Genomic DNA, 15,997 nt, shown 5'->3' with positions numbered 1-15,997 from the left:
GAGAGGAAAATCCTGCTCCAGAGAGTATCTGTGGTTCTAGCCTCCACAGTGCTCACAAAATCCCATGTGGCCAGAAGGCACCCATGGTTGTTTGGTGTTTTAACCAATTATGCTAATGCAGCTTGTATAGAATACATGTCATTGGGCTTCAGGGAAAGAATATGTCATGCAATGTGCAGTAAAGGATATTTTTCATTCATGTGGTACTCAAACAGTCTCACTGCACCTGAATATTGGGCCAGAAGTTCAAATTAAACTTTGCTAAAGAGACATGGAATTATAGGTTTATAGTGAAAGGAAAATTAAAATGAGGCTCGCCAATCCTTTACTGGAGAAAGGAAATGCTTTAAAAGGGCTTAATCAATATTTACTGCCCCCAGTAACACTTAACAGCTATGTAAACAGGTCAAATGAGAGTAAGACTATTTAATTGGACAAAACTACAGGATCATGCCCTGAAGCTTAGGCAGCTAAACAGGTCTCTAAAAAATATCTCCACTTACAGTAGTTAAATTGCAGTAAATTCTGAAGAGAGTTCATGAATAAAAACACAGTTGTGTAGGAGCAACTGCTAAGAGATGCCTACAAAGATATCTGATGGTCAAGTCTTTGAAGAATGAAATTTTTACACAGAGAGAAGAATAGCTGTTTCCATGAATACCCTCCCACACTTCTCAACATCTCTTCAAATATGGCAAAGCAATGCCTGTAATAAGTTCTTCAGCAGAGAGGCTGAACTCTGAATCCTGTGAGAATAACGTCATTAATTTTGTGACATAGTTTGCTGGGGTTTTCTCTTTACCTTTTTAATCTTATATATTTTGGACCATGTTAAATTATTTCAGATACACTGTTCCCATGTAATATGTTTTAAACTAAATAGAATCTCACATAGATTGAACTTATTAACTGTATAAATGGTAAATATAGGAAGAAACAAACTAATGGAACTTGCATTTCGAAAGAGAACTTTCTTCAAAAACATATAACAGATTGATTTTGAGTTTATCAGCACATCATGAAAAAACTGATGAAAGAACGAAAACTGGGTTTGTAGATGGAAAATAACATTTAAAGAGAAAGATTTTGGAAAAAAGTGGGTTATGCATTAAAATTTCTTCAAATTGACTCTGTAAGACTATGTCTGAAATAATCTAAACAGTTTAATAGCAGTAATCCTACTAAACACAAGTCAACATGCAGGGATACATACAAGTTCTAACCAGGACTCCCTCTCCAGATGAGGCAATACTGACAGTGCTGATGGCCCAAGCCACAGAGTAATCACAGCCAATGGAAGACAGCAAGTTCTAAACTGTCTGTTTTCCACTTACAAGAGTAAGAGAGATGGATGCAGAAAATCATATAGGAAGAATAAGAAAGGGAAGAGATTCAGAGCGGCCCTGCAGAGAAGGACGTGGGGGTGCTAGTCGATGAGAAAATGAACATGAGCCGGCAGCGTACGCTCGCAGCCCAGAAAGCCAACCGTATCCTGGGCTGCATCAAAAGGAGCGTGACCAGCAGGTCGAAGGAGGTGATCCTGCCCCTCTACTCTGCTTTTGTGAGACCTCACCTGGAGTATTGTGTGCAGTTCTGGTGTCCTCAACATAAAAAGGACATGGAACTGCTGGAACAAGTCCAGAGGAGGGCCACGAGGATAATCAGGGGACTGGAGCACCTCCCGTATGAAGATAGGCTGAGAAAGTTGGGTCTGTTCAGCCTGGAGAAGAGAAGGCTGTGTGGAGACCTCATAGCAGCCTTACAGTATCTGAAGGGGGCCTATAGGGATACTGGGGAGGGACTCTTCGTCAGGGACTGTAGTGAAAGGACAAGGGGTAACGGGTTAAAACTTAAACAGGGGAAGTTTAGATTGGATATAAGGAGGAAATTCTTTCCTGTTAGGGTGGTGAGGCACTGGAATTGGTTGCCCAGGGAGGTTGTGAGTGCTCCATCCCTGGCAGTGTTCAAGGCCAGGTTGGATGAAGCCTTGTGTGGGATGGTTTAGTGTGAGGTGTCCCTGTCCATGGCAGGGGGGTTGGAACTAGATGATCTTGAGGTCCTTTCCAACCCTAACTATTCTATGATTCTATGATTCTATAGTCCTCTGTACTCAAATAAAATGACCAAGATAGGAAACTTTATAAAGCTTTTTCTCCAGTTGAATGAGAAACCCAGCTGGGTATATTATACGTACAAGAAATAAGGGCATGAGCAAAATTTTGACAAGTGGGTTGATGGAATAAGATTGGATTTCCACAAAGCATTCAGAACAGATGAGTTTTTGGATGAGCTTGCAGAACAGCCTGATCTTTAAAAGCCTTGTCAGAATGCCGAACTGGGATGATCACCCACTGAAAAACAACTTTGCAGGATATGGTACTAAAGACACTGAGAACAAGATTGTTCAAAAAAAAAAATTCATTAATTTAGCCAGGATAAAGTTAATAATCCATGATGTAAATGTTTCTTTCTTTTGCTAGCTTGATAAAAATGCTAAATTTTCCCCTATAAAAACCTTTCAGTTAGAGGCTGACAGAGATTAGCTTATTTTTCTTCAAAGTCATTAAATAAATAATTAACCAACAATGGCTAGTAAGTTACCTTGACAACAAAGAATTATTAATATGAGATTGCCCAAGGGAGAATGAGCCAGGGATTTCCAAACTGTGGTGTTAATCAAACTACTTCAAAGCAACACAAAGACTTGGTGCTTGCAGGCGGTCACCGCCTCTGGTGGATTCATGCAGCCTGACATGGAGCTGGGAGCTACTGCAGCCTCTGGCAATAAGGGTAATTTAGTGATGTACTTCTGTACAGCAAAAGGTCAAAACTATTTTTTAAGCAATAAAAAGGAAACAGAATATTGGAAGTACCTGAATTGCAGGACCATTAATAACATGCCAATCATGAATGGAAACTAATATGAGCTTGTACGCACAAAAGGTGTTTTGGCAAAGCCTATGAAAAAGATGCAGCTACAGAATGCTTCAGATATATCTGCACATGCTAAAAGCATCCTATATTCAATCTGTATAAACTTAAAGATAACACAAGGTGTACTGGGGGCAGCTAATTCGAGAGATCTCACATGTGCCCTTCACCCTTCATAATATTTCATTCCAGTATGGCTGAATATGACAGTCATGGAATCAATTTCCAAAAGGTAAACTTTATACCTTCCACAACTTCTTTATATCTCTTTCTCATTTCTAAGTTCATAGAGAAGTAACTAAAGGGCAAAGCACATTACTGTTCCATTCTCTTAAAGACAGTTTCTAAACTGGTATATTATTTCTGGAAGGAAAGAACTGAGAATGTTTTGCTTCTCCAAACCCACATTTGGGAATCAGCAGGAAAAGGGTCCTTCCCAAAGGGCCCTTGTCAATGAAATTTAGTAATAGGGCCCAAGGCTGTTCATGCTAGCAAACCAGTTACTGTTTTAGCAAATAAGAGCTTGCTGAGAGGGCAAGGGATCTCAGAGCCCTTCAGATGAGACTCTGAATTAGATTATGCATAAGCCAGCATAGACAACAAAACTCAAAATCCTACTGCTCACCAATGAGTGATTTGTTGGTGCAGGATAGTGTGAAGGATAGTTAATCTTTTCATCATACTGGAAATTGCCTTGATCGTCCGAAATCGCCCTGTTCTCATTACAGCATACCTCAGATAAAGATCAAAAGTGTTTTCTTCCTAAGTCAAGACAAGAAGGACTTTCCCCCGTGCAGAAAAAAAAAGACCAGTACTCAGAACTACAGTACATACAACTGGCATTTCCCAAACTTTGCCACTGCTATGACAGAATCTGTGTTGCAAGAGGTTGTCTTCAAGAAGGAAACATCCCTATCCATCTCTTAGAGGATTTCAATCGGCAGTTACAACTTTTTAATACAGCACAAATAAGTAAAACAGAGATCCCCATCCATGTTCCTTGGGGAATCTTGACCTACCCACTTTTCCTGAGACTCTCCCTACTTTTCCTTTTTCCGTAAGCCTCACACCTTGCTCTTCAGAAACTCTTCCAAGCTTGCATGAGTTCCCTCTGTAAGGACCACTCACTCCACACTGCCTTCCTGACCAAGCTGCAGCAGTCCACACTGCCAACAGGCTAAACAAGGCCATTCTAGTCTTACAATACCCACACCTGCCAACTCGGAGCTTCAGCCACTTGTGTCCTCACTCAGTCTATCTCAGGTTAAGCCTAAATCTGCAATAAAAGGGTTATAATCAAGATTATATTCTGTCTCTCTAAGGTTTTCAGTTTTAGTTAACAGCTTCAACAGTGATACAAATGGGATTCTTACTGTGTCTAAAGTAAATCAGAAACACATGAAGACCCATCATAAGCCCAAAACCCATGTTTCTAAATTACTGAACTATCTTTGGAAATAGCACCTAAGATTACGTTTAAATTACTGCAGAAAAAATCTGATATATGTGATAAATTGCCAAGAAATTTTAAGATGTTGCTTACACCAGAGTCAAATCTGTTAGCAAAATTTGGAACTTGATCTAGTAGTGCATATTTTACATGCTCTGACAATTATCAGCTGCTTGAGATTTCTGAGACTATTCAAATGGGACAGATTGAATACATCAGCTGGATTCAGTCCATTTAACCAAGTATGAAATGCTGCACAGCCCAAAACCTATCAGAGTTCTGTTATCCTCCCAGATGAACTTTTTCATAACAGATGTCTAATAGGCATAAATATAACAAGCATGCAGTAACTCCACAAGCCTATGATAGCACAACCTTTTATTTTTTTTACACAGAAGATTCTTAAGGGAATGAAATACACAAAATCAGCTCTGAATCAGCGCAACCACTTGCTAGCACTTCCTGGACATAACATCACATCTAAAGCAATCAATCCTGGGAAATAAAAAATATAATAAAGTCAAGAAAAGTTGACCAAAGATCACATGCTCAGATTTATCTGTAGTCATTTTATTCTTCCTCTGATGTAATATAATCACAGAAAAACTCTCTTATGTCAAATTCCTAAGATGGTCTCTTTTTCTGGGCACAGCTACTGACCTGCAGCATCTGAAGATAGCCTTCTTGTGGATCACACAGCAGCGATGATATTCGGTGATTGTTCCTCATGCATCTCTGATTATTGTCCCTTGAGAGAGGGAAAATTTGCCGGATAACTGTCATCCTCCCCAGAGCACTATGTACCAACTCTAATATTTCATTATCAGTGATTTCCTGTGAAGGGAGACACAGTATTTAAAAAAAACAAAACAACACATGTATTTGTCCAGACATTTTATATATTCTTTTCATTATTGGATAAATATTTTTAAAAAGACAATAGAAGAAAAAAGTTACAGATGCACATACTTTGTCTATGCCAAATGTTCTTATTTTGTGTTTTGTAACAACAAGGCTATTATTTTACATATCATCTGAAACAAAAGAAAACAGCTTAACATCTATCTTGGCAATAATAACATACTGCAGACATAGTTCCTCATTAAAAAAAAGGTGGTCCCAATAGGCTTCCAAGTTAAAAACAACGCTGAAAATAAATCTGTGTAGAAAAAGTTTTGGTTTAACAGAACAGAACCTCACTACATACTCAGAACAAAATGGAAAATGGAAAATGGAAACTACCTTTAGGAAATACATCCCTTACACCCTGAGAACAATATTACAAGCAAGTACTTTTCCCATAAGAACAGTAGATAATTTCTCCAGACTAATCCTGATAATGACTCAAGGAAGTCTTTTGAGGTTATCTGTATTAGGAAATGAAAAAAAAGGAGAAACTTCATCAAGGGATTGGCACATTTAGGAATGCAAGTTTCTGCACCAAGAATAATTTTGGATAAGATACAAGATGTCAAGTACAGGCTGCTTGTCTTTCTAGGCTTTGCACCATCTAAAGCATCTTTGCGGACCTTTCCATATCCCAGACTCCTAATCCATCCAGGGAGAGAGCTTGCATTTATTGCCCCTACATTGCAACTGAAATCAACTCAACTATGTGCTCTATGTATGTTGAAAAGGCCACAAAAACAGAACCTCTTGGTTTACACCACAGTAAATAATTTGAAAATCACGGGCTTAGCTGATCCTGAAATCATAACAGTGGCAGAGCTTCTGATGGTTATTTCCTGCCAAGAGTTCACTGTGGAGAAGGACAGGCAGTGGCACCACTGACTGTATTTTTTCCCACTGGTGCCTCCTCAGCAGACAGCATCTTTACATCCCAACTCCTTACCACTGCCACCAGCAGCATCTGCAAGTCACATCAGCACATCTCCAGCATATGTTGGCTGCACTGGCTGCACAGCTGGGCCAACTCATTCTCCAGCCTGCACAGGACTGTTCTCAGTCCATTGCAGGGTAGTGGGGGCTGCAGATAATGCATGTGGCTGTACTTGGTCAACAAGGCTCACACCTTCCGATGTGTCATCAACAGAAATGACCCTGGCCTTACACTTTAAACATTCAAGAAAAAAAATAAAAAAGTTTTCTTGCCATTTTCTCTGTCAAGCTGTGAATGAAATGACCATGGGGTTATTATAATTGTTACAGTTGACTAGTACTGTAGCTTTGGCTCACTTTAGTTCTTTGCTGATTTCCCATCATTTTTAGGAACATGAATTTTTAACTTTGCAGAAGGTGAAATTCATTGCATTAACAACAGACCAGCTGGTGTGGCATGAAAACAGAAAATAAATACATCCTTATAGAAGCTAAAAATTTTGAGGCTTAATAGAAAACGCTGGGAGGCATCTGTAGCCTTGCAGGAAGGCACCAGAGCAGACCCACAGACCCTCTAGACTGCTGCCTTGGATTTCTTTCTGAGGGACTGAAGGGTATTAAACCACACAGTGTGTCTAAGCTGCAGTCTGAAGGAAAGACAATTTTACGGGATAGCTTTAAATCATAACCTCTTAGGCTGCATCCCTTGGCAGGCAAATTCAGACTGAGTGGTTTCAAACAGAAAAAAGAAAAAGATCATGAATCATCCAAACCTTCAGTTCACCTCACACCACACATTTTGTGTCCTCCCCAAGTGGTGCACAGCCTTTCAAAGACATATCATAACCTGTGTGAAAATGCTTGACCTGAAACTTGTAAGCCTATATGTGCTTCTTCGTGGGATTCCAGAAGTAAGGTAGTGGAGGAGGACAGCTGTGTCAGACACATTAACCCTGGTTCTTCCCACTTAGCTACAGGCACCAAGTGAGTCCTGAGTGTCAAACCCTAGTTACTATACAGCTGGAGAACTAAAACGGCAGGGAGCCTCTAGAAGGAAATTCAGAACCTAAATCGGGCTAAATCTGACTCTGAAAGTGACACCTTTTTCTGTGTGGACAGCTTACAGTAGTTAAATCTTTCAACACCCCAATTCAGTATATAATGCCAAAGGCAACAAAGCTCCTGTTTTTTTTCCAGCTGATGGACATTTATACCAACAAATTATCCACACCTTTTAGAAATTAGATTCCTTTTTACAAATGTAAAAGCACAGAAAAAAAAAAAAAGAGATAAGATCAAAAGGTCTATGTCTGCATTTTTTAAACTGGTGCTCTAAAACCCTAAGGTAACTATGGGCCTTTCCATGCCAGTTCACAAGGTGGTACAGCCACAGGCAGCGTCACAGGGCACCTATGGAAGGTCCAGGAGCAGAAAAGCATGGCTGAGTGTCTGAAATGTAGGTCACCACCATCCCACACAAGAGCAGCCCAGCTACAGCTTCCCTGGCCTGGGGAGTGCACCCCTTTCTCTTGCCTGGCACTGGCAGTCCCTGCAGACTTGCTTCCAGAAGGCTTGCAGTCATAGAATCATAGAACAGTTAGGGTTGGAAAGGACCTTAAAGTCATCTAGTTCCAACCCCTCTGCCATGGGTGGGGACACCTGACACTAAACCATACCACCCAAGGCTCTGTCCAACCTGGCCTTGAACACTGCCAAACACAGTCCTGGCTTAGCAGCTCATGAAACCTTAAAGGTCACACACAGAAAAGTCACCTACATTCTGCTGTGATAAATGGCGGGGGGGGGGGGGGGGGGAGAGGGGGAAACCAGAACATCAACCCATAAAAAACAACCAAAACATCAACCCATAAAAAACAAACAAGGGTATGTGAAGCTGGCTCTTATTTTACACCCCTCAGAATAACAGCATATATCAAAAAGGTAGTTCTTGAAGTCCCAAGGGAGTCCCAAGGGAAAAAACATTTCACACTGATCTTGCCATTAAAGTCTATTCATCTAGTTATATTTTTTAAAGCAAAGCATTTTCTTTCCTGCACATTATATGAAAATGTTCTTTACACTGTGAAACTAAGTAAAAAACTGAATTTGGTACAAGAGGGTTTTGTTGTTTGGGTTTTTTTTTCCAAACAAACGTACCCCAAATTTCCAATCTTGTCCTTGGATCATTACACAGCACAAGACTCCACATAGTAATTGCCTTTGATGCCATGTGTGAATGTTGTATTCTAAGCAGAGCTTACCAGCTGGTATGGCCAGGCTAGCACTCCTTCCAAAATTCCTTATCACATGCCCTCCTTTTGGCTTTCACGATCGCATGATGTTCCTACTGCAATGTAGGGTAAATCTTGACTTAATATAGATAGTGGCTTCTGCTTATTTCAGCGATATGCTTTAAGGAAGGGTAAAGAGCCTAACTCTCTATTGCTTTGCACCTTTAATAGCAATCCGCACTCAGACCTGTAAGTATTGAATTTTTTGAAAGAGGGTGGAGGGAGAGAACTTTACCCAGGAATGAAAGAGGTTTTCCTACTTAAGTTCTCTTATTCTGGATTTTTCCTTTACTAAGGGAAAGAATTTAGCTATTCCCAACATTTTAGGGAGTGCTTAAATATTTTGGTAGGTAGACATAAGTGCAAGACTGACTATTAACCTAGGCTAGTAGCAGTTCTCACTACCCAATTCAACACTGAAGGGGTGTTCCTTTAAACACTGTATTTTCTGTTCATGTGGTTTACTAAAGGCAAAGATTACTCTTCAAGAAGTTGTGGGATTCATTTATCTATTTACATACACACAGATATTGGTCATTTGGGGAATTCATTTATCTATTTATTTACCTGTACACAAAGAACTTCAGTTAGCTTGCAATACCTAGCCATATTGATCAGGGGAATATTTAAATCTGCTCTAGTCGTGCTCAACCATCATAACACAAATTGCAAAATGAGGCAATTATGTTTCACATTACAATCTCTATGTTCCTAGAGGTAATGACAGAAAATTATAAATTTTAATGGCATTAATCATTTAAAGAACCAAAACAGATTTCCAGAAAGTACATTCATGAGAAAACTGGAGGATTAAACTGAATGACAATGAAGACAAGGATGCTCATGGAGACAAGCTACAAATTTATGTGGAATTTCTGCATTAGGATCAATACTGTTTGTTGGGTTATTCTAATTCCCCTCAATGTACTACATACCTCTATTAAGGGGCAGTTGTTGATTTGCTGAAAAGCCAGAAAACATCCTTCAATTAGCTTTTTTAAAAAAATATTAGTCACAGCTTACCCCGTGGATAAATTTATTCAACTTTAACATTATGCTGGCTTTACTGCAGCTCACATGGACAGATGCACACACACACACTTATATATATAAAGGTTAATCTTTTAAGGCAAGAGCACAATCCATTTTTCATAGCACAGAAAATAATCTAATAAAAGTCTGCATGACTACCTGTCCCACGCCCATCCTCATCTTCCTCCCACACATCCAACACTACCTCAACTTCTCTTCCTTTTACCTGATATTCCTAAAAATCTCTACAGGGATGTATTTATAATTTAATTGAATTAGCTCTGTTTCTAGATATAAGGACTCTGTACTTGGTCTCCGAAAGTCTTTCTCAGATAGTAGTGAGTGCCTATACAGTAAAAGATCCTCTGATTTGTCAAAATACTATTCCATACTAAAAAGTAACTATCTCACAAATAAAATAAGAAAAAAGGAAGAAAAGCACATGAATTGATAGTTATGAAAAGCTGCACAAAACAAACAAAAAAACCCAACAAAACACCAGTAACTTTAATGCGGATTTCACTGATAAATCGTCAAAGCTCAACTAACCTTGCTCCTAGCTGACTGACATTGTTTCTGTGTAATTCATTTGGACAGTAAGGAACTAATGTAATGAAATTTTCACTAGTTCACTACTCCCATGACTCCAGTTTGAGAATTGGAAGTTAATATATTTGAATTTCATATTTGTTATTTCATATGGTACAGAATGTGGTTAAAAAAAACAAGCAGGGTAATAAATAATTTTATGGCAATAACAAATACCCCTTTGTACATCATTTGATGAGAGTTAATCTGAATCAATGAGAATCAGTTCAATAGAAAAGCAATAAATGAAAAGCTGTAGGCAAGTAGAAGCTCTAACCTTCAGTTTTCACACCTTATAAGTAAATCTATATTTACAGCAATGAAAGTGACAGTAATTCATCACTAGGCATCTTTCTATCAAGACTACATACAACTACAATATACTCCTCCATTTCAAAGGACTGATATCAAGAAACATTATGCTCTGTTCATTCCTGGCTAAGTCAAAATGCTGGGGCTACCCCAAGACTGGATTTGGCTAACAGAATCTAATCAAATGCAGTAACTCCAGCCTGCTCACTAGTAGATGGAGAAGGATAGAGCTCCACACTGACTGGAAATCAACTGAGTCACAGTTCCTATAAATTTCGTGTTTGTCAGCAAAAGTACTGAAGAAATGATTCAATCAGAAGTATATTCAGTGACTTTGTATAAACTATCACTGCTATACCTATATTGAAAAACGATATGTCGAAAGACCTACAACAGAAGGTGAAGATCAGAAAATACCCGGTGGAGCTTATAAAACAGTTGTGGTTGTCTTTCCAAACTGAGACCAAATACATAATATAAGATAGTGAAAAAAAAAGAATAAAAAACAGCGGCAGAACCAGATGCAAAGGCAGAGAGATGATGAGATGGAGGAAAGTAACCAAGGAAGTTGCTCCTATTCATCATAAACCATTTCCCATTACTGAAGCTAATTTTTACTGCAGATGATTAAATTGCATTTCCTTTATCTTTCCAGAGTGAACATGGGATCATATTCTTCTTTTCATTACACCTGGTTTAATACTATACCCTTTCTCCATCTTCTGAGTTTTATGGGAAGCAAACCTAATTTTTTCAACTCTTCCTCATGGATTGTATTTTACTGAGCACCCATCATACTAAGTATTCCCTGCATTTTCAAAACTGTTCTGCATTCTCTTAAGTCTTGCCCCAAAATTGAAATGCTGTTCCAACAAGGCCAAGTTGATGTCAAGCAGAGCAAAATAATTGCCTAACTTACCTTATAAAGGATGTTTATAGCAATATATGTTTTGCAGGGCCACAACAGTATTGACTGATATTGTTTGTTATCCACAAGGATTCTAAGCTGCTCCTGCAGAGGCTTACCAGCTACACCTAATTTTGTAGCCATACCTGAGTACTCCATACTTCTCTATATTGATTCTCATCTGGTAGAGTGCCTCAAATTTATCTAAATAAATTGGAACTACTACAGTATGTTTTAACAGTCTGGTTACAATTAATAGTTTCTATAAGGCCAGCATCAAGTAAGTCAGAAAAAACAGTAAAACCTCATTTTAACATTAAGTAATCTTACATTTTCCATTATCTTCTGCTATATCTAAACTTTTCTTGTTACTTTTTATTACCCCTGGTATGAGTAATTTTGCACCTCAGCCTCATTTTATAATAATTTACTTCATTGCACTTTTGCACTTCTCCTTAGCCTTTTTTTACATCACTTTTTCTTTAGAATTCCTCTCTGATTTCAAGATCTGAAAAGATAACCAATTGGAACCATAATGATACCTTATTATGCCTTCATCTTCACAGAACTTCACAGGATTTTTTTTGCCATCCTTTACTCATCCTATTATCTTTCCAAAAGCACTACTAGTTCTCTAAACTTGTGAAGTTGGACAATCTTTTTATTGATGCCCATTATCCCTATTTTCCTTTTCTCACTCCTTCCTCTTCTTCAAACAGTGCATGCTACCATCTCTCAAACACTTTCACACCAATTATTTCCTGACTTCCTTTGCCCTGTTCTTCCTTAGACATAATGAAATCTGAACTGCCTTAACTTTTTAAGCATGTAGGAATAACACTGTCAATCACAGGAAATTTTGAAGCCTTGTCTGTGTCCTAACATTACTTTTTCAACTGCCAGGGAAATTAAAATCCTCCATTATTCCAATTTCTTGTCCTTGGGGCACTTCTGTCAAAAGCGCACTTTTAAAAAAAGTCTTCCTCAGAGCATGTATTTTGTGTATTTCCACATGGTTATTCAATAAATTTGACCATCACCTCTCCTTAGGTTCGGAGCAAGTACGTATGGGTTGGATGTGCAATGCTACATTGTACTCTCTTCATCCCTACCCGTCCTTCATGAAAAATTATCCCAGTAGCCTCATGTTTTATCTTGCCATGTCTTACAACTTTCAATTAAACTTCTGAATAGCAATGAAGGGTTTTTGAAAAACAAATTAAAGGATGCATGCAATAATGGTGAAATAACTCATTTGAGTTATCAGTCAAATTCAGTACCCATTCCACTTCCATGAAGAGTAGTTGATTGCTTTGTGTACTTTACTGATTTATATGTAAAAATAACAAATATTTAGAAACTTGGAATTATAATTAAATATCTTGATATGAGGGAATAAAATACTACTTTTAATTTGAATATTTCTTTCTGGTCTGAATTCTGGTTTTATAGAACAGTTAATTTCTTTTATATTTTGCCTCCCTTTGCAATGGATAAAATTTCAAAACCCTGAAGTGTCCAACAAAAAAAGGGAACATGGTTTATAGTACTATTTATACCCTCAGACTTACTGCTGCTGCTAATAAAAAAAGCAGACACAGCCTCCTAGAGCATTGCTCCTAGTACAATCACATAAAAATTCAGTTTCAAGTATTGCTCTTGTGCCTCTTCCATAGACATATGCCATGGGCAATGCACAGCATTTTGTCTGAATAGGAAGAAAACGAGAAAGGGAGAATGAAAACTGTCAGGAAGAACAGGCAGAGATGCTTGATGTCAGTTACCAAAACCAAAGAAATGTAAGAGAATAATAAAAATCATAGAATCATAGAATCAGGTAGGTTGGAAAATAACTTTAAGATCATCAAGTAGAACTATTATCCTAGGATTGCCAAAATCACCACTAAACCATATCACTGAGGGCCTCATCTACACAATTTTGAACACCAGGGATGGTGATTCCACCACTTCTCTGGGCAGCCTGTTTCAATACCTGATCACCCTCTCTGTGAAGATTTTCCTAATATCCAAACTAAGCCTCCCATGGTGCACCTTGAGGCCGTTTCCTCTTGTCTTATCACTGGTTACTTGGGAGAAGAGACCAACCCCCACCTCGCTACAACCTCCTTTCAGGTAGTTGTGGAGAGCAATAATGTCTCCCTGAGCCTTCTCTTCTCCAGAATAAACAACCAAACAACCCCAGTTCCCTCAACTGCTCAACATAAGTCTTATTCTCCAGATCCTTCACCAGCTTTTTTACCCTTTTTCTGGACCTGCTTCAGCACCTGAATTCAGAATTAAGCCAGAATTCAGGTAGAATTACTAACTAAAACAAATGCTAGGAATGATTCAGTATTTCTAGATGAATAAAAATGAAGATGATAAATCTCCACTACTTTTGACAGCTCTGCAAGTTTGAAACATAAAATGTTGAAATGAGAAAAGAAAGTACTTAGAAATCCATACTTTTAAAACAGTAAGGTTTTTATGAATTTGGCTTCAAAGAGGACATATAAGGGCATAATATTGCCTGCAAGGACCCATGTTATCCTAAAAGACTTGCCATGTAATTTTTCAACCTTACAATGCCATACAATGAATCCAGCTCCCAAGTCACTATTTTTTTTTCTAAAGATGACTCAGTCCTTTTGTAACTCTAATGGTATCCAAACTGAATAGATAACTCAGCCCAGAGACTTGATTTACTGGAGACTAGCAAATACAGAATCTTGACAGTACAGCTGTAGTAAGCTCATTTGCTGTAATAAGCTTACCAGCCATACAGTTTTAAGTTTGTTCATCACAAGCTTGGTGGTGTTGCTTACCTAATAACATTAAAATGATAAAATATTTTTGAACTCTAAAACTTAACTCCTATCCTGCCCTATGGGACAGAAACATAAAGGCAAAAAGAAAAAAAAAAAAAAAGAAAAAACAACAAAACAACAAAAAAATAACCCAAATATTTATTGGATTGTCAACACAGAGAGAGTAAAGTGGATTTAATTCAAGTAAGACAATGATATAATCTCTTATTGAAATAGTACCATGCTATATAGTCATTCTTATTACAGCATGGTAAGTACAAGGTTCAAATTCTTATTGGTTTGACAAGAGGTGGGAGACAGAGCAGACTGAGAGAAGGTGTTCAAGATCAATAGACCTCGGCAGCCAAACCTCTACCAGGCCATTAAATGGTTCCCTGAAGTGAGAAAGGCCTAAACAACCTGCTTACAACCCAATGTTCTTCATATAAGGAATGTCAATGGAAATAATTGTCACTGTGTTCTGTTCTTGCTAGTGCCCCCTCGTGTCAGTTAGCCCTGTACCTCTCTTTCCTTTCAGTGGGATAATTAGGTCACACAGACCACAGGGTGAAAAGTATAAGATCCTCAATCTGCCTGGGAGAAAAAAAAAAAAAAGAAGTAGCTAAGTATTTGGTCCATTTACAGAATGGACTACATCTGGCTTTCTATTCATGTGGAATTACATTAAAAAGCTGATTTGACTGTTGGGAATAAAAAGTTAACTCCACTCTGCAAACTACAGCTCCAGTCAACATCCAGTTGAGGTATAACATATTTCCCATCAAGTATGCATGCAGTTCTCACTGATACAAACTGGAAATATGTACATAGAAAGCACTATCAGTTTGTCCTCTTGCTAGCATGGGGGTACGCACACTATTAAATAAGACACAAACCTAAGGAACCTCCATCTTTCTACATATACATCCATGTAGTTGCCAGTAGCTTTAAGCACATAAAGACCAACACTTTTCTGTTAAAAAAAGGATAATAAAAAACATTTCCTCCTCTTTTTGCCTGAAAAGAGTTCTCTAAAGTTTCATGAATTTGAAAAATTTCTGTATTTACCTGTTTGAATTTAAGTATGGCACTAATATTTTTTGCTCAAAAATTATATTTTAGATTTACATTTTGCTACCATAGCTTCTCTACTCAGTCTCTGGGCAGAAAAGAAAAAAAAAAATATTGGGGGAACTTTTAGTTCCCCAAATAAAAGCAGACTTGACACCCTGTATGATGTGTTTGTGTAAGCATGCACATGTTTGTGCATGACTGCTGAAGGTTTTTATTTGTGATGTTACATATTCAGGCTTCAGGAAGTAAGTTTTAATATTTGAACAATAACAGCATTAATAAATTCACAAACATTCCCTCTCTGTAAGTGGTTAGGGAAATACGAACTGTATTATCTTTATGCAAATATAAACACTGAGTGAGTCTCTGGGCATCTTGCTAATATTTTGTAGCGGGTCATTACTACAGCTGACAAAAGGACTAGAAAGAATTTATAAAGCCTTTACAAGCAGAGATTTCACTTACTTTCCCCAACCCCTATTTAATTACAGAGCTTTTCTAATGCCACACAATACAATTTATAGTTACTAGTAAAAGTAGCCTATCCAAAATTATTAGCTAGATGAAAATAAAGGAATCAGAAATTAAAAAAGGAATTGGTTATTAAATTAGAGGCCATGCATTCATAATACAAAAATAAAACAATGATCAGTTTTTAACTTAGATATTTTACTCTTTTAACAAATCATTATTAAAACCAGACATATATCCTGAACAATCAGCGATTTATCAATTATTATATAGGGTAAAACATTCCAAGGTTTCC

The 15,997-nt window shown here is 37.9% G+C and overlaps 1 protein-coding gene across 3 annotated transcripts in view; it reads right to left on the bottom strand.

Annotated features, from left to right (window-relative positions):
- The window catches only part of GRID1 (glutamate ionotropic receptor delta type subunit 1), a 539,323-nt gene that overhangs the window by 104,696 nt on the left and 418,630 nt on the right, over positions 1–15,997 (bottom strand). For all 3 annotated transcript variants that reach the window (XM_065670830.1, XM_065670832.1, XM_065670833.1), the window contains one exon: positions 5,042–5,215. In XM_065670830.1, coding sequence (XP_065526902.1) covers positions 5,042–5,215 — 174 coding nt within the window. The remainder of the gene's footprint in view (positions 1–5,041; positions 5,216–15,997) is intronic.

This window comes from Lathamus discolor, chromosome 3, assembly GCF_037157495.1.
Source record: "Lathamus discolor isolate bLatDis1 chromosome 3, bLatDis1.hap1, whole genome shotgun sequence".
Classification (NCBI taxonomy): domain Eukaryota; kingdom Metazoa; phylum Chordata; class Aves; order Psittaciformes; family Psittacidae; genus Lathamus; species Lathamus discolor.
Note: the sequence above shows the minus strand (reverse complement) of the source record. Positions and strands in the feature narration are given on the sequence as shown.